Source organism: Molossus molossus, unplaced genomic scaffold, assembly GCF_014108415.1.
Source record: "Molossus molossus isolate mMolMol1 unplaced genomic scaffold, mMolMol1.p scaffold_m16_p_6, whole genome shotgun sequence".
Taxonomy (NCBI): Eukaryota; Metazoa; Chordata; class Mammalia; order Chiroptera; family Molossidae; genus Molossus; species Molossus molossus.
The window spans coordinates 59,669,456-59,693,267 of NW_023425399.1; the positions used below are offsets into that span (position 1 = coordinate 59,669,456).

Below are 23,812 nucleotides of genomic sequence, written 5' to 3' on the forward strand. Positions count from 1 at the left end.
CCCTAGGTCCCACTGCTGGCCGTTGGTGAGTGCTGCTGCTGCCCGTGGGGCTCAACTTCTGTTCAGCTTTTGCTGTAGATTTTGGGGATGGGTCTCATCTGCTGGTCTGTGCTTCTGTAGCCTGGGGATGGATTTCTGCTCCCCAGCTTTTGTTGCTGGGGGTGTATCTCGACTCTGATTGGGCTGCTACTATGGAGATGGTACTGGGCTCCGCGCTATTCGAGGCTTCTGTGACCAGCACCTTGGGAACTCCACTACTGTGCATCGGTCTGTGTTGACACAAGAGTGTCGACTGGTCTGATGGTGCCAGCTGTGCTGGTGGGCTCAGGTTACTGGGCCCTAGCTGCTCCCACTGCCTCCTCCCAGGGAAGACCCGGAATCTTCCTAAATGGTGGGACCTCCCCACGGTGCAGGAAGAAGCACCCTGAAGGGTCACTTATCGCATCGCCAGGTGCTCCCGTCCACAGCACAGGAACTTTCTGCTTTGCATCTCTGCACTGCAGGGGTTTGGTCATCCACCTTCGCATCCACTCACACTCTCTCACACACTTGCTCACTCTCTCCCACACTCACTCTCCCTTCGGTCCTGCCCACCGCCATCTTCTCCCCCACTGAGTTCTTTATAGTTCCATTAAATTTCTCGTAGTTCTAAGTTCCTTGAGCATCCTCATTACTTTGAATTCTATGTCTGATAAATTGCTTGCCTCCATTTTATTTAGCTCTTTTTTAGAGATTCCTTCTTTTCTTCATTTGGGGATTGTTCCTTTGTCTGTTTATTTTAGCTTTCTTTTTGATTTGTTTCTTTTTTAAATGTTTTTATTGATGGTTTTAGAGAGAGGAAGGGAGAGAGAAATATCAATGCGAGAAACATTGACCTGCTTCCTCCTGCATGCCCCCTACTGGTGATTGAGCCTGCAACATGGGCATGTGCCCTAACCAGGACCTCTCAGTCCATGGGGTGACGCTCAATCCACTGAGTCACACCAGCCAGGCTATATTTGTTCGTGTGTATTTGATTGAACTGCTATGACTTCCCAACCTTCATGAGATGGCCTTGTGCATAAATGTCCTGTGGGAACCAGTGGTGCAGTCTCCTTGATCTCCCGAACTGGATGCTCTAGGAATGTCCCTTGTGTGTGTTAATTAGGGCTCTTCTGTTTTAATTGGGTCTTGATTATTGTTATCCCATTCATGAATGGGATCTCTCCTCAGGGTGGCTGACTCTGAGGCTCAACTCAGCCATGTTGTGCGAGAGCTGTTTTCCAGGTGCTGCACTGCCAAGCTGTTTATAAAACCTGTACGCTAAATGAATATATGGAGTATGTGATTTTATTTGTTTCAGTTTGATGACTACATATTCATTGGTGTATAGGTTTTTTACCTGGTCTGCTGGTGCTCTGGGGCTCAGAAGAAACAGGTGTGGTCCTCTCCCAGAGGTGCTGACTGCTTCTCTACCCACCCGCAGTGGTCTGCACATGTTTAATTTGATGTTGAATGAAGATTTTTCTTCTAGTTGGTACATTGCTTCAAAATATAGATGCTAAAGTATTTGAAAAAACATGGAATGTATCAAATTCTTAAAAAAGTATTTTAGGCTGTCTTTTTTCCTAAACACACACACATACACACATATCAAGGTTTGCTGATAATTTGAAGTTTTAGTGAAAATATGTAATAAAGTATTTTGGGTTTAATGAAATTTCTCAGAAAATGTATTTGGATTCTAGCAACATTATTGGTTCTGTACAGGGAATCCAAATAATGGAGTTGTTAAATTGATTTTTAGTTGATTTTCAGGGTTCCAAGTATCAGGATTGAAACTTTGAGCAGAGAACTAGAAAATGTTTTGTTTTGGTTTTTTTTAATGGAAATATGAGGACCAAATAATAAAAGAAGTGAAATAAAAGTTTAGTGGATTGGTTTAATAGACTAGGCAGAGCTGAACAGAGACTGAGTGAAATGGAATATCATCAGTAGAAAATACTCAGAATTTAGCACAGAGACACAAAAAGAATAAAAAGTATAGAATAGAAGTTCAGTACATATAATAAAGTTCTAAAAAGCAGAGCAAAGGATTGTGAGAGTCCTGGCTTGCAAGTGCGCAGGGTGCCGCAGCTTCTGCGGCTTGGAGCTATGGGCCTAAGGCCCAAGAGGGTAGTCACTTAGCAGAGTGCGCAGTTTCTTCATCCAGAACTCAGGTCTTCTGACTCTTAGGACCAGTGAGGCCTGACCTTCCATCTCCTCATGAGCTTGTCTGGGGATCTGCAGTGACCGGGAGTGACTTCACAGTTGGTCCAGCATGAACTGGGAGGTTCTTGACCGCGTGTCCCTGCTGCTGTATATCTTGGCGGCGAAAACATTATTCTCTGCCTGGCATTTGCCGGAGCCAAAATATACCAAATGAAAAGATTGGCAGCAAGACAGCAACAACTGGAAGCTGAAAAGAAGAAGCAGTTGGAGAAGAAAGATAACTGAAGGGAAGCCAAAGGCTGAACATGTGACAAGGAGCAGTTCCCTTCATTCTGGTTCTGGTCCAGTTTCTTCATCGATCAAGCTGAGTTCTGTGCTTCTGTAAGAATTAGAGGGCTCAGCTGTGGTGGCAGGGGATTCCAGGACAGTGGTGGCCAGTGACCAGAACTGCCCGACCCGGGTCTTGTTACAACACAGATGCCTGGGCTCCAGCCTGAAAATGATGTCCTTAGTCTGCGGTGGTCTGGGCATTGGTTCTTCTGAAAGCTGTGATCCTCTCAGCGCGGAAAGGCCAAGGGCCCTGGCACCCGAGGTCCCATGCTTCTGCGAACATGCATTCTCTGTGATGGCTTTTTCCGACTGTTGAGGACTTCCACTTGGCATGTCTGCTCCAGTGGACTCCAGCCGAGAAGGAAGAGAAGAGATTCTTACTTGCTGAGTAGTGTCAGAGGACAAATCCCAGCCTGTAGCTTTAACTTAAAATGATGTGATCTATTACATGCTTTTAAAACAACCAGTATTTTCTTTAATAAAATATATAAAAAAAAAAATAGAGCAAAGAAGCAGGATGGGAGGGAGGAATATTTGAAGACATGCTGACTTAAGAATTTTCCAAATACTGTGGAAATACTATGCTGTAGATTCAAGAAGCCACACAAAGAGCAAGATAAATAAAATGAAAAATAATTTAGTTTCATTGTAGTCAACCTGCTAAAAATCACTTAAGAAAATCTAAAATTAGCCAGAGTAAAAATTAGACTGCATCTGAGTTCTCAACACAAACAATGGAAGCTAGAAAACAGAAAGAAATAATATTTTCAGAGTTACAGATTAGCATTCATAAGAACCTGAGCTCTAGAGTTAGACTGCCTGGGTTCAATTCTAATTCTATGGGGTAGCTCTTTGACTTTGGGTACATTACTTAGCTGTTCTAAATCTCAATGATCTAATCTTTAAATTGGGATGTGCCAAGGATTAAAAGTTGTGAGGCATGTACACACAGAAAACAAAACATAAATTAAGCAATTCATTGACACTGGGATTATTTCTCCTGTGGGATTGTTTCTCCTGTGTCTCAATGGAGATTTTGTGGAATTTTGTTGTTCTTTATTAAGTCTATTAAACAACATTGTGGTAAAATATATGCAACAAAAATTATCATTTTAACAACTTTTTCAACTTTGTTTTTTTCTTCTGTCACCATATAGTTGACCACCTTTACCCTTTACTGCCTCCCTTTTTCTCTTGCAAATACCATATTATTGTCTGAGTCTATGACTTTTTGTTTGTTTTGTTCATTTGTTGCTTTCAGTTTTACATCCCATATATGAGTGAAATCATATAGGTCCTGACTTTTTTTGTTAATAATTTTGAAGTGAACAATTTAGTGGCATTAACTACGTTCACAATATTGCCCAATCATCACCACTCTCTATCTAGTTCCCGAGCTTTTTGATTACCCCAAATGCAATCCCCAAACCCATTACTTCCCATGTCTTCTCCTTGAGCCTCTAGCAACCACTAATCAGCTTTCTGTCTCTATGGATTTGTGTATATTGGGTAGTGTATATAAATGGACGCATACAACATGTGACCTTTTGTGTCTGTTGGTTTTTTTTTTTTTTAACTTAGTACTTTTTTTATTCCTCATGCGAGGATTATTTTTCCATTTATCTTAAGATAGAGTGGGAGAGGGAGAGAGAGAGACATTGATGTGAGACAAACACATCAATTGGTTGCCTCCCACACGACCCCAACCAGGGCCAGGGATGAACCGCAATCAAGGTACCTGCCTTTGACCGGAATCAAACCCATGACTCATTGGTCCACAGACCAATGCTCTAACCACTGAACCAAACCGGCCAGGGCTTAACATAGTTTTTTTTTTTTCTTTTTAAACCTTACCTGAGGATATTTTTCTATTTATCTTTAGATAGAATGGGAGGAAGAGAGAGGGCGAGAAAGGGAGAGAGAGAGAAACATCTATGTTAGAGGGATACGTCGACTGGTTGCCTCCCAAATCACCCCAACCAGGGCCAAGGATGAACCACAACCGAGGTACGTGTTCTTGACTGGAATAGAATTTTTAATGTTCATCCATGTTGTAGCATATGTCAATACTTTGTTTCTCCTTCTGGCTAAATAAGATTTCATTGTATGAATATACCAAATTTGGTTTATCCATTCATCAGTATTGAACAGTTGTTGTTTACCTCTTTTGCTTATGTGAATAGTGCTTGTGGGAACATTCATGTAAAAGTTTTTGCTTGGCCCTGGACAGTTGGGCTCAGCAGTTAGAGCGTCAGCCTGCAAACCAGTGAGTCATGGGTTCAATTTCCGTCAAGGGCACATACCTCACTTGCAGTTGTTCCTGGCCCTGGTCAGGGTCAACTCTCATGTTGCTGTGTCCCTATCACGTTCATGTTTCTCTCTCTCTCCCCCTCCCTCCCCCTCCCTCCCTCCCTCCCTCTCTCTCTCTCTCTCTCTCCTTCCTTCCTTCCTTCCTTCCTTCCTTCCTTCCTTCCTTCCTTCCTTCCTTCCTTCCTTCCTTCCTTCCCACTCTATCTAAGATAAATAGAAACATATCCTTGGGTAAGAATTGAAAAAAAAATTTTTTTTTTGCTGGAACACTTACTTTAATTATTTTGGATATATACCCAGGAGTGAAGTTGCTGGATTACATGATAATGCTATGTTTAACTTTTTGAGGAACCACCAAATTGTTTTTCACAGAGGCTGGACTACTTGACCTTCCCACCAGCAATACACAAGGGTTACAGTCTCCATATCATTGCCAACACTTACTTTCTATTTTTTATTTGCTTTTGTAGCCATCCTACTGGATATGAGTAGTATCTCACTATGGTTTTTATTTGCATTTTCCTAATGACCAATGATGTTTTTATGTGCTTTTTGGTCATTTGAATATCTTTTTTGGAAAAATGTCTATTCAAATCAGTTTGTAAAATCAGGTTGTTTGTCTTTTTGTTGAGTTTAAGAGTTCTTTATATATTCTGTATACTGGACCCTTGTCAGATAAATGATTTGCGGGTATTTTCTCCCATTTTGTGGATTGTCTTTTCACTGTCTTGATAGTGTCTTTTGATGTACAAAAATTAACTTTGACTAAGTCTAATTGATCCTTTTAGTTGTTGTTGTTGCTTGTGCTTATGGTGTCACATTTACAAAAACCATTACCAAATCAATGACCATAAAGGTTTACTCCTGTGTTTTCTTCTAAGAGGTTGATAATTTTGACTCTTATATTTAGGTCTTTGATCCATTTTGAGTTAATATTTATATATGGTACAAAATAAGGGTATAGCTTTATTTTCTGCATGTGGATTCTAGTTTTCCCAGCATCATTTGTTGAAAAATCTATTCTTTCTCTACTTAATGGTCTGGGCACTTTTGTAAAAAAATCAGTCAATTGTATGCCCTGGACTGTTTTGCTAAGTGGTTGGGCATCAGCCTGCAGACCAAAGAGTCCTGGGTTCGATTCTGGCCAAGGGTATGTGCCTTGGTTGTGGTTCATCCCCAGCCTCGGTTGGAGTTATGCGGGTGGCAACCACTCGATGTGTGTCTCTCACATTAATGTCTCTCTCTCTCTGTCTCTCCCTCCCACTCTGTCTGAAGATAAATGTAAAAATATCCTCTGGTGAGGATTAAAAAAAAGATCAGTCAATCATAGATGTAGGGGTTGATTCTGAACTCTCAGCACTATTGCATTGGTCTGTATGTCTATTCTTATGTCAGTATCACACTTTTGTTTTGTTTTGTCTTAATCAAACATTATATTTAATGAACTATGATTTAGACATGTGACATAATATAAGCATTTATGATATTAGAGATTATAAATTTGAAACAAAAAATATAAATTAAGGGAGGAAAAATGGCGATGGAGTGAATGGAAGCTACACAGACGATCTCCCAGGACCAAATGGGAATTACAACTAAAATAAAGATAAATTGTTGGAAAAAAGCAACAGAAAAGCAACAGGAGAGGACCATATAATCAGGGACACTGGTAGGATCTGAGGAGGTGCAAGAAGGTGGCGGGCTAGGAGCCCATGGATAACAGCGGCCTTAGCTGTGAGCAGCAAACCTTGGGTTAAAATTCCAAGTCGTCTCCACAGTACAGAGGGCCAGGACAGAGTACTAGACTGGCTACAACCACTCACCTTGGGCTCTGGCAGAGGAGGGTGGACTGGGCTGTAACTCTGTGGGGACACCTGGGATTTGGAGGGCGCTCAGACTTTTTGCTGAGTCGTGGCCACAAAGGACTGGTGTCCAGTTTGCTCCTTCCTGGAGCTGTGGGGAAAAGCAGCCCCTCCCTCAGAGATTCACCCTTACGCAGGTGAGCCAAAGAAATGCAAATCGAGGCTCATTAATAACCAGTATCTGCCCCACCCTCTGGAAATCCTCTTAGGCAGAGCACCTGAGGGCCACATCCCAGGCCCTGAGCAACTGAGACTAATAGCCTCCAGGCAAAAAGCTAGAGGATGACTGAACCTTTCCTAGGCTTGCAAATCTATCCAGGAAAGTAAGACATGACAATGGTGTTTAACATGGGCCCTCCACACTCATTCAAACCCAGTAGAGGGAGCAACAAACAGCAGAACACCAACACCCAAAGGGAAAATTTGTCAGGCTCTAAAACTCACTGAGATAGCCAAAATGGTGAAACAAAGAAACAAATTCCAAATGAAAGAACAAGAAAACTCTATTGAAGATGAGATAAATGATATGCCCTTAAGCAAGTTATCAGAGGTAGAGTTCAGAGCCATGATATTCAGGAAGCTCAATACCATGAGTAAGAAAATCAACACCATGAGTAAAGATATAGAAACACTGAAAACCAAACAAGGGGAAATAAAGAATGACATAACAGAAATAAAGAACACATTGGAAGGAATAACCAGCAGAATAGAGGAATCTGAGGACCGGATCAGTGAATTAGAAGACGGTGGAAAAAATCCACCAAACAGAAAACCAAAAGGAAAAAAACAATTAAAAACAGGAAGACAGCTTAAGAGAACTATGGGGCAACTGGAAACATCATAACATTTGCATCATAGGAGCCCCCGAAGAAGAAGAAAATGAGCAAGGGTTAGAGAATATATTTGATGAAATAGTGCAGAAAACTCTCCTAACTTGGAGAAGGAAGAAGGCATTCAAGTTCAAGAAGCACAGAGAGCCCCAAATAAGAAGAACCAAAACAGGCCCACACCAAGACACACAGTAATTAAAATACCAAAAATTAAACACAAAGAGAGAACCCTAAAGGCAGCAAGAGATAAGCAACAGGTTACCTACAAAGGATCCCCCATAAGGCTCTCAGCTGACTTCTTAACAGAAACACTACAGGCCAGAAGGGAATGGCATGAGGTAATCAAGGTAATGAAACACAAGGATCTGAATGCAAGACTACTCTACCCAGCAACGCTATCATTCAAAATGGAAGTTCAAATAAAGAGCTTCCCAGACCAAAAAAAAAAAAAAAAAAAAAAGGCTAAGGGAATACATTAGCACCAAACCAGCACTGCAAGAAATGTGAAAAGGACTGCTGTAATTAGCAGGAGAAATAGGAAGAAAATATAACCAAACTAAACAAAAATGGCAATAAACAAGTACATATCAATAATCACCTTAAATGTAAATTGTTTGAATGCTCCGATAAAAAGACACAGTCGCTAACTGGATAAGAAAGCATGACTCACATATATGTTGTTTACAAGAGAACCACCTCACAACAAAAGACTCACATAGGCTGAAAATGAAGGGATGGAAAAAAATCTTCCCAGCAAACGAAAAGCAAAAAAAAGCTGGGGTAGCAATACTCATATCTGATTAAGTAGATTTCAGAATGAAGGCCATAACTAGGGACAAAGGAAGGGCCACTACATAATATTGAAAGGATCTATCCAACAGGAAGATATAACCTTGGTAACACATATATGCACCCAATATAGGAGCACCAAAATATATTAAAAATTTTCTGGAGGACTTCAAAGTAGAAACCGACAGCAATACAATTATTGCAGGGGACTTCAACACCCCGCGACATCACTGGATAGATCATCTAGATAAAAAAATTAACAAGGAAACACAGACTCTAAATGAAGCACTAGATCAAATAGATTTAATAGATACAGAGAATTACACCTCAAACTTCAGAATTCAGAATTCTTAACTGCACATGGGACATTCTCAAAGATAGACCACACGTCAGGGCACAAACAGTCTCTACAAGTTCAAAAACATTGAAATCATATCAAGCATCTTCTCATATCACAATGGCATGAAACTAGAAATCATTTGCAACAAGAACATGCAAAGACATTTGAAAACATGGAGGCTAAATAGTGTGTTGAACATTGAATGGGTTACCTTGGAGATCAAGGAAGAAATTAACCTCCTGGATACCAATGAAAATGAACACACAAAATCTATGGGATACAGCGAAAGGAGTTCTAAGAGAGAAGTTCATAGCACTACAGGCCCACCTTAAGAAATAAGAAAAATTTCTAATTGACTACCTAACCTCACAACTTAAAGAACTGGAAAGCAAACAAAAAGAAAACCCCAGAGCAAGTAGAATGAAGGAAATAGTACAGATCAGAGCAGAAATAAATGACATGGAGACCAAAAAAAAAAAAAATTCAAAGGATCAATGAAACAAAGAGCTGGTTTTTTGGGAAGATAAACAAGATTGATGGACCCTTAGCTAGACTCATCAAGAAACAAACAGAGAGAACCCAAATATACAAAATCAGAAATGAAAGAGAAGTAATAACTGACACCACAGAAATACAAAGGATCATTGACAAATACTATGAACAATTATACAGCTACAAATTGCATAATCTAAGTGAAGTGGACAAATTTCTAGAAACACACAGTCTCCAAAACCTGAACCGGGAAGACATATAAAACTTGAACAGGCCAAAAACAACGAAGGAAATGGAAGATGTAATCAAGACTTTCCCAGCAAACAAAAGCCCAGGCCCGGACGGCTTCACAGGGGAGTTTTCCTGAACATTCAGAGAAGAACTAACACCCATTCTCTTGAAACTATTTCATAAAATTTAAGAAGGAAGACTTTGAAATTCATTTTATGAGGTCAGCATAATTCTAATTTCAAAACCAAAAAAAGAGTACAAAGAAAGAAAACTATAAGCCAGTATCTCTGTTGAACATAGATGCCAAAATCCTGAACAAAATACTCACAAATAGGATCCAGCAATACATCAAAAAAATTATTCACCATAACCAAGTGGGATTCATCCCAGGGATGCAAAGCTGGTACAATATTTGCAAATCAATAAATGTGAAACACCACATAAACAAAATGAAATATCATCATATCAATAGACACTGAAAAAGCATTTGACAAAATCCAGCATCCATTTCTGATAAAAACGCTCAGCAATTTGGGAATAGAAGGATCATACCTCGAAATAATAAATGCCATATATGAAAGACCTACAGCCAACTTCATACTCAATGGACAAAAAGTAAAAGCATTTTCCTTAAGAACCCGAACAAGACAGGGATGCCCACTTTCACCACTCCTATTTAACATAGTACTGGAATACTTAGCAATAGCAATCAGACAGGAAGAAAAAATAAAAGGGATCCAAATTGGAAAGGAGGAAGTGAAACTCATTATTCACAGATGACATAATATTATACATCGGAAACCGTAAAGACTCCATCAAAAATCTACTAGACTTAATGAATTTGGCAATATAGCAGGATACGAATTTAACATCAAGAAATTGACAACATTCTTATACACCAGTGATGAACTCACAGAAAGAGAAACTAAAAATACAATCCCATTTACCTTCACAGCTAAAAGATTAAGATACCTGGGAATAAAATTAACTAAAGAGGTAAAGGACCTATTTACAGATAACTATAGGACTTTGAAAAAAGAAATAGAGGAAGATATTAAAAAGTTGAAGCATATACCTTGTTCATGGATTGGAAGAATTAACAGCACTAAAATATCCATACTACCCAATGCAATCTGTAGATTCAATGCAATCCCCATCAAAATGCCAATGACATATTTTACACAACTAGAACCAATACTTCAAAAGTTCATATGGAACCAAAAAAGACCCTGATTAACCACAGCAATCTTGAAAAAGAAGGGCAAAGCAGATATCAGGTTATACTACCAGATATCAGGTTATACTACAGAACTACTGTAATCAAAACAGCCTGGTACTGGCATAAGAGCAGGTCCATAGATCAGTGGAATAGAAAACAGAACTCAGAAATTGACCTAAAACATTTTGCTGAATTAATATTGGACAAAGGAGGCAAGAGCATACAATGGAGTAAAGACAGCCTTTTAATAAATGGTGTTGGGAAAATTGGACAGCTACATGCAGAAAAATGAAACTAGACTATCAACTTTCACCGTATACAAGAATAAACTCAAAATGCATAAAAGGCTTAAATTTGACTCATGAATCCATAAAAATTCTAAAAGAATGTAGGCAACAAAATTACAGACATCATACACAGCAGAGTTTTCTCTAATACAATGCCTAAGGCAATAGAAACAAAGGAAAAAATGAACACATGGACTACATCAAACTCAAAAGCTTCTACACAGCAAAAGAAACAACCATCAAAATGGAAATGCAACCCACTATATGGGAGAGCATAATTGCCGGTGATACATCAGGTAAGGGGTTAATTTCCAAAATATGTAGAGTGCTCGTACAGCTCAAGAAAAGGAAGACAACCCAGTTAAAAAAAAATGGGCAGAGGAGCTAAATAGACACCCTTTTAAACAGGATATACAAAAGTCCAAGAGACATATGAAGAAATGCTGAACATCACTAATCATCAGAGAGATGCAAATTAAAACAACGATGAGGTATTACCTCACACCTGTCAGACTGGCTGCCATCAACACAGCATTAAACAACAAGTTTTGGCAAGGTTGTGGAGAAAAGGGGACTCTAGTACACTGCTGGTGGGAATGCAGACTGGTGCAGCCACTATGGAAAACAATATGGTGTTACCTCAAAAAATTAAAAATTGAATTGCCATTTGACTCAGTGATCTCACTGCTAGGAATATACCCTAAGAATCCTGAAACACCAATCAGAAAGAATATATGTACCCCCATGTTTATAGCAGCACTATTTACAATAGCTAAGTTCTGGAAACAGCCCAAGTGTCCATCAGTAGACGAATGGATAAAAAAGCTGTGGTACATATACACAATGCAGTACTATGCAGCTGGATGAAAGAAAGATCTCTTATTCTTTGAGTCGACATGGAAGGACCTGGAGAGTATTATCCTAAGTGAAACAAGCCAAGCAGAGAAAGATAAATATCACATGATCTCATTTATTTGTGGAATATAGTGAACATAACAGTTTGAGGAATGGGGTAGTTCCAGAGATGTGGAAATAGGGTACAGACTGACAATCCCCAAAAGAGTGGGTGGGGGAAGAGATAAACCACCCAACTTATACACATGTATGCATAACCAATGGACATAGACAACAAAGCTGGGGACGGGGTGGGAAGGGAAGGGAGGAGGGTGTCTATGGGGGAAAAAGGAGAAACATCTGTAACAAAAATAAATAAACAAACAAACAAACACTGAAATATTTCTTGTAGCTCATAGCACCTTTACCCAAAACTTGACACCCTTTTTCCTGTACCAAGAAGTCAATATAGTTGCATGCAATGTGTAATGTAGAATTCAGACCTGTATCATTGAACTAAGAGCAGTAATTTCTTTTTAGTACCATATTGTTTTGATGACTAACTTTATAGTAAGTTTGGAAGTATGAGTCTTACAACTTTGTTTCTTTCAAGATTATTCTGGCTACTTGGGGCCCCTTGCAAATACCATGTGAATTTTAGGATTGGCATTTCCATTTCGTCAGAAAGGCCTTCAGGATTTAGTTAGGGATTGCATTCTATATATCACTTTGTATTGCATTGCCATCTTAACATTATTGTGTTCCAACCGATGTATACAGAATGGCTTTCCACTTGTTTAGCTCTTCTTTAATTCCTTTTTCAGCAATGTTTTATTTTTAGTGTGTAAGTCTTGAATCTCCTTAGTTTTATTTATTTCTTAGTATTTTTTTGATACTGTTGGAAATGGAATTGTTTTTTTAATTTCAATCTGATTATTGGTACTGCATAGAAATACCCCTTGTTTTGTGTTGATCGTGTATCCCACAATTTGGCTATAATTGCTTCTTAGATCTAATGTTTTTTGTGAATGGATACCTTTGGACATTCTATGTTTAAGATCATGTCACATGCATTAAAAACAAAAACAAAAACATTTTCCCACCTAGTTTACCTTTACACCAGAGTTTTCAAGTTGCAGGTCAAAAACTGTTAGTGGATTGTGAAATCAACTGCAGTGTGTAAGTTTTGTTTTGTGAAATTTTTGTGTATAAAACATATATGCATGTGCTTAAGTACTTATATAAAATGTATTTCTTACTGTGAATTATAGTAAAAAATTGTATGCCATATTTCACAACATGTAATTAGAATGTAAATATGAAATTAATTGGATAAAGGTGAGAGTCCTAGTAGTTGCTTTTTGTTACCTTGGAAATTAAAATTCTACATTGGAAGCTGTTTTCTGGATACAGAAATAACTGTTTGTTGGTAGCTTTGTGAATAATAACCTTGTGAGGTTTTTGCTTTTCATGCTTCCTGATGCATTACTTCTTGATCTATTTTTGGTACTGGAGAAAGTTTATTACTGAAACTTGAGATACTCTCTTGAGAATGTATTTTATTAAAGATAGTAATGCAACTATTAAATTGCATACAATACTTGTTATAAATGAAAATAACGAAGTCATATTATGAAGGATATTACAATCTACAAAGATATATTTTACTCTTCAATAGATAGAAATTATCTATTATCAAAGTATAATAAAATGTATATTTTTACTAGTATTAATGTCAAATTTACTGAATATAGTAAAGAATTCAGGGAAAACACAGCTTTTTAATGCATATCTTAAAACATAACTGTTATACATGGATAGAAAATAATTCCTTTATAGAAAGATACAATTATTCCTGGGCACTAGATTCTTGGTAGGATATCTTTCCAATCTAATAAATTGAATGGTGTTTGAATTTTCTAAATTGTTGTGTGTGGTATTAAATTGCATCTAATACTATAAGTAATTTTGTGGGAATTATGGGTCATGTATATTAAAGGACATTAGGACCGTAGGTATCACCAATGGGGTTGTGTTGCCCTCTGTTTAAATGTCTTCATGACATTCTTTTTACTACATTACACCACTCAATATGTATTGGAATGATACTGGCCTTCAGAATCCAATAGAATTGCGTTGAATTCCCCTTCTCTCTCATGTCAACTTTATGACTATGGGCAAGTTCACTTTACTCCTCTTAGCCTCAATGATCTTTGCTATAAAATGGGGATAATTCAGGGTTACATTGAAGACTAAATGCTGTTGTGCTCTGTATATGACATGTAAAATGTAGTTCCTGGCATGATAAGTACTCAGTAAATGGTAGCTATTGAAATACCTGAATTATAATTAACACTCAGTAAATGGTAATTCCCTTTCTGCTCCCTACCAAAACTTTTACATATGTTCTATCATTTTCAAGTATAAGTTAACTAATTCTACTAAGTTCAACTGTGTTGTTGGGTGTTTGTTAATGGACCACTTACTGATGGTCTTATGATGCATTAAGCTTGGTTCATGGGAATTGCAGAACTGCCTTGCTGTCTGATGTGAAAATATGAATATACTAGGTGTGTCTCTTTTTAAGATACAAAAAACCCAAATAATAAACAATCATTGTTATTTTCCTCTTCTGTAGTTATGTGCTGCTCATCTCCCAGCTGAATCAGAGGCACCAAATCATTATCAGGCAGTATGTCGTGCACTGTTTGCAGAAACAATGGAGCTGCATACATTTCTAAGTAAAATTAAAAGTGCAAAGGAGGTAAGTGAAAGATAAACATGAATTTTCAACATTGTTCATCATATTATTTACTTCTGGTAAGTACTGAAAGTCATTCAAGAAAGAAGCAACTTAAGCAAAATGTATTTTTTTAAATGTGTTGAATCCATTTTATAATACAAAGATTTTTATAAAGCATCCTTATAAATGGGAAATAAATAATACTGAATTGGTTTAATTAATTTCCCATATGATTTGATTTTCACCCTCTTTCTGCCATTCTTTTGTCCATTTTAAAACATGTTGGTACGTCTTTGAGGAAGGGATAAGGAATACAAAGGAGACTACACCTTTGATAATTTAACTCTTTTATAGTGGATTTGATTACATATTTAATGGATGAGATATGAATTATTCATATTATCCAAAATCTCATTTTATCTATTTTATTGTTATTTTTTAGTGTCTATGAGTTGAAAAATATTGTATGTAGGGTACATAAAGAACCATTCTAATTTATTTACTAGGTGAATTGCTATATTTTATATTACACAGAAGTTCATCAAGATTCATGAGATCTATATAAAGCATCTGGCATACAGTAACAGCTCAGTACATGATGGGTAGTGAGTATCTATTTTTATGACTAAAAGTAGTGTTTATCTGAAACACTAGTCTTGAACTTAGGATACAGTTTGTGGACGTATACATATAGGATATGTAAGGGAAGAAGGAAAATACTAATCTATATTAGTCAAATAAGACTAATTAACTCTGGTAATAAGTAAATGACAGATGTGGCAGCCAGAACACCCTTAATAAATCACCTTAAATAAAATCATTTTACATATATATATATATATATATATATATATATGAATTAGAGCTCTAAGCATTCCTCTTTAGTTCTAGCCAGGCTACTGCTTATAGTCTGTCTTTTTATGATAGGCCAATGAAAGGCTATGTCTATTTTCATTTTTAGAATTTTATAGGGTTGGACCCAAGAGGCAAGTCTTCTACAGGGTGGAAAGCATGAACTGTACATTATTTGAAGAATAATGATAAATATATCATGGAATAACTTTTCCTCCTGGACAGAACCAGAGGATGTAGGGTTTGATTAAAAGGCTTCACAGTAAACATCTGAAAGCACATCCTCAGTTACCATTACATAAATAGTAGAAAAGATTACTTTTTAAAGTTGTAATTATTGAAATTGCCTTATCTGGAGACACAAGCATTATTATTTTTTAAAATGTGTTTTTATTGATATTTTAGAGAGAGAGGAGGGAAGAGAGAGAGAGAGAAACATCTGTGAGAGAGAAACATCGAGCAGCTGCTTCCTGCATGCCCCCTACTGGGGATTGAGCCCACAACCCAGCCATGTGCCCTAACTGGGAATCCAGCCAGGACTTCTTAGTCCATGGGGCGACACTCAATCCACTAAGCCACACCAGCCGGGCACAAACATTATTTTTAGGGTGGAAGTACAGTCCTGTGGGGTTGCTAGAGTAAATTAAATGGCCTCTCTTTTTTTTTTTTATCCTCACCCAAGGACATTTTTCCATTTTTTGTACAGATAGAGTGGGAGGGAGAGAGAGGAAGAGAGAGAGAGAGAAACATCGATGTGAAAGGGACACATCAAGTGGCTGCCACCGCACGACCAACCAGGGCCGGGGACAAACTGCAACCGAAGTACATGCCCTTAGCGGGAACCGAACCCGGGTCTCTCCGGACCGCAGGCCGATGCTCTAACCGCTGAGCCAAACCGGCCAGGGCTGGCCTCTCTTTTTAAAAGTCCTTTCAACACAGACATTCTTAGAAACCATTTCTGAGCTTAAAAAACAGTATTGGTAAGTATTTTTCTACTCCAGTGAGCTATAAAAAATTTTTTTTACTCTTGATTAAAACTTTACTTTGCCAAACATATTTTCAGAAAGAGATTTAGACATTATGAAAGTTTTTTTAAACAAAAATCTCACAAGTGGAGTAAAAGGACATGAGTGACTAGGACCACTGGTGGCTATGTGGCTATGTCCGCAAGGACTGGCTAGGCCCTGCTTGAGGTTGGGTTTCTAGCCACATTTTACCCTGTCCCCTTCTGGCACTACCCTAAATTTAGATCTGTATAGATAATAGTTCTGTCCTGTTTTCTCATCTCCTACTCTATTTTCTTTGTTGACTCTTCACAACATTCTTCTCTTAGAAAACCGCTTCATTTTTAAAAAGGACTCCTCAGTACCTTCAAGTTCTTGTCAGAACACTTGTTCCCACATGGGTAGTACTTTCTCTCTCTTCCTTTTTTTTTTTTTTTTGTTGTTGGTAATCCTTATCTGAGGGTGTATTTTCCATTGATTTTTAGAGATAATGGAAGGGAGCGTTGGAGGGAGAGAGAGGGAGATCAGTTGCTTCCTGCTCGTGCCCTGACTGGGGTGGGGGATTAAACCTGCAACCCAGATACATGATTCTGATCAAGAATCAAACCCTCTACCCTTTGATGGACAGGCCCACACTCTAACCTCTGAGCCATACCAGCCAGGGGTGGGTAGTACTTTCTCTTGCTTCCCTCTCTTGGGAAGCTGCTTTCTCCTCTACATCTCCTCCATATGGATTGGGGAGAGTTAGTAATATTACTCTTTCTACTGTTTCCGAACAATTACTCTTTATACTTGTACAAAAAGTTCATGCCTGCACTTCTGTTATTCCTAAACCCATTGTCACTGTCATCTGCCATCATCTTGAGTGATTTTTTTGATAAAAGAAACTATAGCTTTGTATTTTTGACTTCCCCTCTACTTTAGTACTCTCCTTACCTGAACACACCATTGTCCTTGAAACAGCCTGCAGTCATTCCACAGGAAATCATGGGCTCTCTAATTCCACTTCCTAACTATCACACCTGCCCTTTGAGCTCTTTCCTGTACTTCACACGACCTAGTTTTCTAGTCCCTTGTCTCCCCCCAGTTTCTTTCAGTTTATCAGTTCCTGGATTCACTTTCTTTCCTATATGGATTAGGAGTTCAGATCCCTTTGTCCAACCTAGATTACTACATTACCCTCCTGCCTGTCTCCTCATCACTATAAATCCTCTCACCCAGTTCATCTTCCACACTGTCAAAGAATGATTCTTCTAGATGATAGATCTGACCTGAGCAATCCAGCTCCAGGCCCAAAACTGTGTGATCTTTCAGGCCTGACCATATGCTGTCTTTCCTTGGCAGGCCTTACAGGAGAAGCTGCCCTCCCGACATTGGACTTGGTACACAACCAGTGTACTGCACTCTGGTTTTCTGCAGGGGATTGCAAGGAGTCAGAACATCCCACTGGGCCAGCCACACTCATATACACACTGTATTTGTAGCCCAGGCACTTCTACTTGAAGGTCCTTTGTTGAGACGCTTTCCTCCCCTCTGACTTGGAACTTGCTGTTCCTAGCTTTCCCTTTATCCCTCCCACTAGTGCTCAGATTCATAAAATGGCAGAGCCTTTTTCCTAGTCCTCAGCAGTAGGAAGATTCCCCCACCTGCTCTGCATGTACTTGACCCTAGCTCAATGCTGTTCTATAGAGGACAAAATGGAACAAGGGGAACAAACCATCCTTTTTGGCCTCTTGTTTACACTGTTGCAATAAGTGAATAAAGGCTCGATTTTTACTTTCAATTTGTCTCTTTCTAATCACTAGACACCTGGCAACTCAACAGAGCCTGTTGCTTCCCTGATTAATATGGCTTTCCAGCGCCTACATTAAAACTCCCTTGTATTCCATACAAGGCCCTTCATGGTATTTCACCTGCTTGTTTTTGTTTTTAATACATCTTTTTTTTTTTAAATCCTCACCTGAGGATATTTTTACATTTATCTTCAGATAAGAGTGGGAAGTGGCGAGAGAGAGAGAAACATCGATGTGAGAGAGACACATCGATTGGTTGGCACCCACACGACCCCAACCGAGGCCAGGGACTAACAGCAACTAAGGTACGTGCCCTTGGCTGGAATCAAACCCGGGACTCTTTGGTCCACAGGTCAACACTCTAACCGCTGAGCCAAACCGGCCAGGGCCATCTGCTTGTGTTTTTATTCTTCTTTTCAACACTATCTTCTTTGCATTTTAAACTACCCAATTAAGCCCTGGCCGGTTTGGCTCAGCGGTTAGAGCGTCGGCCTGCCGTACAGAGAGACCCGGGTTCGGTTCCCGCTAAGGGCACGTACTTCGGTTGCAGTTTGTCCCCGGCCCTGGTTGGTCGTGCGGGTGGCAGCCACTCGATGTGCCCCTTTCACATCGATGTTTCTCTCTCTCTCTCTCTCTCTTCCTCTCTCTCCCTCCCACTCTATCTGTACAAAATATGGAAAAATGTCCTCGGGTGAGGATTAAAAATAAATAAATAAATAAACTACCCAATTAAAATTATTTATAGTTTCTGAATACATCATGTGATTATATATCTGTGACCCTGCACATTCTGTTCTTTCTGCCTGGACATTTTTTCTCCCTTTGTCTGTTTGGTGAACTCCTATTCATCCATTTAAACACTGCTCGCGTTTTACCTCCATGTGAAATATTCATGACCTCTTTCCAGCCCTAAGTTTTATGCCCTCCATGACCTCTATATCTTATATATCCTTGCACTTCTCATACTCCATTGTAGTTATTTGCTTATATATTTATAATTTTTTCTTCACAACTGGACTAGATGCGTCTTGAGATAAATGACTTTGTTTTAAATTATCTTTATATTAATGAGTCTTAGTGCAGTATGTGCACATAGAAAATACTCTAGAAATGTTTGCTGCACTGAATATATATATTGTGTTAGTTTTTCCAGCTGTTCTTCTGTTTGAAAGAAGTCAGTTTTGAAAGCATTTCTATTAGATACATTTTTGCAAAAATATTTCTGGTAAATATGAGAACTTTTGAGGGGTATAGATGAAGTCTTTGAGTGCTCTTGCCATTTTTAAAATTTAAATATAAAATTCACTTAATAATGAGCTTTGAGAAAGCAAGCTGTAAAATATGTGGAAATCCTGACACTTAAGAACATTCTGTACTATTTAACTAGACTTTATGCTGTATAAATTTCCTGTCAACACTGAGGTTTTAGGAATAAAGTCCTACAGGGTGCAAAAGGATTTCCTTTCCCTCGGTAATGTATGTGAACAACTTTCTTAAATTTATGAATATTTTCATACATATTAGTTCATATATGTTAGTCATTTTAACTTTTTCTCAAGAGTACTGAATTTACATTAGTGATAAAATGCTCTGTGTTATTTGATATTTTTACTAAAGATCTCAAAATACTTTATATATTTTACAAATCAGACAATCTTTCTTTTATACCTGTGAGTTGGTGTATACCAGTTGGACCTTTCAAAGTAACCTCTAATTCAACAAGTTTATCTGATTATCTGATTATCAGTGAAGTTTCAAAGTACTGTGTATGTGTGTGTGTTTGTATGTATAAAATTCAAGTAAAATCTTAGTATGATGATAATGTTCCCAATTTGATAGGAAAAAGTAATTAATTATATTAAATTTCTCATATGCTCAGTTGTCAGTTTATTAAAATATAAAACCCATAATCTATTTCCAATTGTTATAGTTGTTTTGTAAAGTGGTGATTATATTTACGAGACCTGGCTACTTTACAAAGTACAAGACCTTATAGTTCATCATCTGTTTAGTAAACAAATTCACTTTCATTCTAATCTTTTTTTCATGGTGTGATGGTTTCCTTGTTAAATCATGATTAAGATATCCTTTAAGTTTATTTTCCTAATGATAGAGAAGATTTGGATAGCCTTGCTGTTAACTATGGCTCAAAGACAATTTGATATCCTTGAAAGTAAATACATATTATGGTGTCTCATAAGCAATTTGATATCCTTGTATGTAAGTATAGATGAAGGGACAGTCTAAGCAATCCATTTAGGGTGCATCAGGTTGTATGAAAGAAGAGACAGCCTGTCCCCTACTGCCAGTGCCCCGCCACAGCCCAAACCCTGCCAGCAAGTGTGGCTAGTGAGCATGTGGGGTGGTGGTGAATGGAAAATTTAGCTTGACAGTTTCAAATGTAAATGTTTTTATTGGAAAAAATGAAATTATATTTATAGTAGTAGTAGTTAATTTGTCGCCGTCTAGGTAGCTTTTGACCATCAGTCCCTGCTTTTATTATTGTTAAATTAGTTATCAGTTCCTTAAACTTTTATTACCTGCTGCTGTCCTGTTTTATATTCCTACAGCTTTGAAGTGGCCCCTGTTGCATACTCCATTTAATCCTCATGAATATTTCTGTGACTTTTACTTTGTTACAGGCTTCTGAGCAGGATTAGAAAGAAGTTTGTGTGAGCCAGAAAGAATAAAATTTGGAGTTGCAGGAAGAAGAGTGTTCACAAGTGTCTGTCTGTCTGTCTCATACATGCACAAAAATAGGAATGGGATGGGAGGAGAAAAGGTATCGTGTTAGGTTTAGGTATGACATAATATGGAGATCTGACAAAGGAAAAGACAAAAAGACAAGATGTCAAAATAATTTAAGACTAGGAAGTGAGTTAATTTCAGTATGTTCTTCTGTGCCCCAGACATCATTGCCTCCATGTTGAGAATGTCAGGTGTGCTTGCCCCTGCCACCCCAATTCTCCAGTAAATACATTATTTCACAGTACAACTATATTTACTACTTGATGTATCAGAGAAAACAACTTGATATATCAGAGAAATACATTGTTTAGAACAGTCTTTCTTTTAAAAGAAGAACCCTTTTTCAAGCAAATAACTCCTTTTTAAAAATTATTTTATATTTAAAACATTTATATTAACACTGGTCATTTTTAAAAGTCCCTTTATTGTTGGTGAATCATATTCTTCCACTCTTTATTTACGTGGCCTCTTAAGTCAAATAGCTTTTGCTAGATTTCTTTTGCTAAATTTCTGTTTACTTATCTTTAAAAAGGAAGAAGGGGGCAATTAAACATGCCCAAGGTTCCTACTAGTTACAAAATTGTCTACAGGAAGTATAGTTCATCTGACTAAATCTTTGTTCTATTTATTCAACAAGCTTTTCTTCACTTTTGTGCTAGTCTGGTTGTGTAGGCAAAATGTATACAGATAAATATGTTAACTGCATTCCTAGTCAAATTTGCTTTGAAGTTATATGCTATTTTATATTTTATATTATAAAATATAAATTGTAAATTTGAGTTGGATTTTATAGGAAAGCAATTCATGTCAATATTGAGCTGTAGCTGTCAATGTTGACACTACTATATGGATGACAGTATAGACTAAAAATTCTGTATCTTAAAATGTAATGATAAAAATTTCTGTAAAGAAGAAATTCCTAGTATAATAATATTAATTACAAATGAATGAACAGTAAAAATAATTGAGCATGAAACATTATATGCTCATATAGTAATTGCAATAAGAACTCAATATTAGAAAGTATGTGAAAAAGATTTTTAAACTCATAAATTCTTTTTTGTCTTTTCATAATTCGCATTTCATAATTTCTGAAATGTCTTTTTCCTCTCTTCTTTCATGTAGAAGACCTAACTCAAATGTCCACTCTTCTGAAATGCTTTTTCTGATTATGTACTCAAAGTGAAGAACATTTCCTCTCCCTTTTCACTTGCATCATACAACCCCAGAACTAAGGTAGACTATTCCAAACATTTTGATCTTTGAGGGATAACATGTCTAATATAGTTAAGCCATCTTAGATTTCTTCAGAGGCAGGTTCTACAGGTGTAGATTGTCATTTCCGATTATCTGATTATAATGATCTTTGATACCTTCTCAAGTGTGACTGTACCTGTGGTGCTTAATTAATTTCTTGTTGACATCTTAAACTCCTCTTATAAATTGTCTTCACTCACTTTTTAATTATAATTTTTCATTTGCTTTCTTCAGGTCTCAGCTGAAAGAACATCTCAGGCCTCCAGTAAACACCTTTATTTATTTTTAAATTTTTTTAATCCTCACCTGAGGACATTTTTGCATTTACCTTCAGATAGAGCAGGAGGGAGAGAGGGAGGGAGAAACATCGACATGAGAGAGAGACACTGATTGGTTGCCACGCACGACCCCAACCGGGGCCAAGAACGATCTGCAACCGAGGAATGTGCCCTTAGCAGGAATTGAACCAAGGACTCTCTGGTCTGCAGTCTGACGCTCTAACCGCTGAGTAAAACCGGCCAAGGCAACAACTTTATGTATTTATCACACTCAGTCTTTTTCTTTAAAATCACATTACCCTATTTATTTCCTTCCTAGCAGCCATCACAGTCTTTAGTTGTCTTACTCATTGATTATCTTCTACTGGACTATCATCTCATTGAGGACAGAGACCTTTTCTCTCTAATTTACTGCTATATCCCATTGTAATATGGCCTTTGCGAATATTTGATTAGTGTTGAATGAATTAGAGATTCTGTGGTTCAGATATTATAGATCCGACTTATTACCACAAACTTTGAATCTTGGTCCCTTAATACTGTTGACCATCTCCAGAATGCAGAACCTACTGCATACTCTCACTGCCTGTATCTGTCTCATGCAGTGGTCTAGCATCTCTTACCTGGGCTGTGGCAAAGCCTCTTAACCTTATTTCCCTTTTCACATACAGTCTATCCTTCAGTGTTACACCCTTATGTAAAGATATTGTCAGCTCCTTGATGCTCGTAGGTGGAAAGTATAAATCCCTTAGCATGACATAGGGATGCATGTGCAATTGGGCCACAATTTGACTTCTCTGAGCTCTTCATTCACCCCATATGCCTCTTCTGCTACCTTCCCTCCAGTCCTCGATCTCCTAGGGCCTCTGCAACAATCCCAAATATCTTTTTTTCTCTCTTATCTCACTTAAAAAATACCTACCTATTCTGCAGACCTAACTCAAATGTCCACTCTTCTGAAATGTTTTTCCTGATTACAATTCATTTCTCTGTGTTCATTCATAGAGCATTCTGCTCTGGCTTCTCTCACTTATCACATTGTATTGTAATCAGTGTTTACATCTGTCTACCTTCTCACTAGATTGTGAACTTAAGGGCAAAGACCATGTTTATATTGCCAAGCCTGTCATAGAATTAGGGATCTAGGACAAAATTTCCTATGCTCTTTTTAGATATGTTTCCTGGCTTGGTTAGTGTGGCTCAGCAGTTGAGCATTGACCCATGCACCAAGAGGTCACCGATTCAATTTCCGGTCAGGGCACATGCCCACGTTTGTGGGCTGAGTCCCCAGTGGGGGGCATGCAGGAGTTAGCCAGTTGATGTTCTCTCTCATCGATGTTTCTATCTCTCTCTCCTCCTCTCTTCCTCTCTCTCTAAAATCAATAAAGAAAAACAAATTTTAAAAAAAATAGATAGGTTTCCC

At 38.0% G+C, this 23,812-nt stretch overlaps 1 protein-coding gene and 1 pseudogene across 3 annotated transcripts in view; both read left to right on the forward strand.

The window, feature by feature from the left end:
- SPIRE1 (spire type actin nucleation factor 1) overlaps nucleotides 1–23,812 on the forward strand; it is a 322,380-nt gene that overhangs the window by 179,704 nt on the left and 118,864 nt on the right. For all 3 annotated transcript variants that reach the window (XM_036244294.1, XM_036244295.1, XM_036244296.1), the window contains one exon: nucleotides 14,353–14,478. In XM_036244294.1, the coding sequence (XP_036100187.1) occupies nucleotides 14,353–14,478 (126 nt within the window). The remainder of the gene's footprint in view (nucleotides 1–14,352; nucleotides 14,479–23,812) is intronic.
- On the forward strand, nucleotides 2,300–2,475 carry LOC118618210 (annotated as a pseudogene).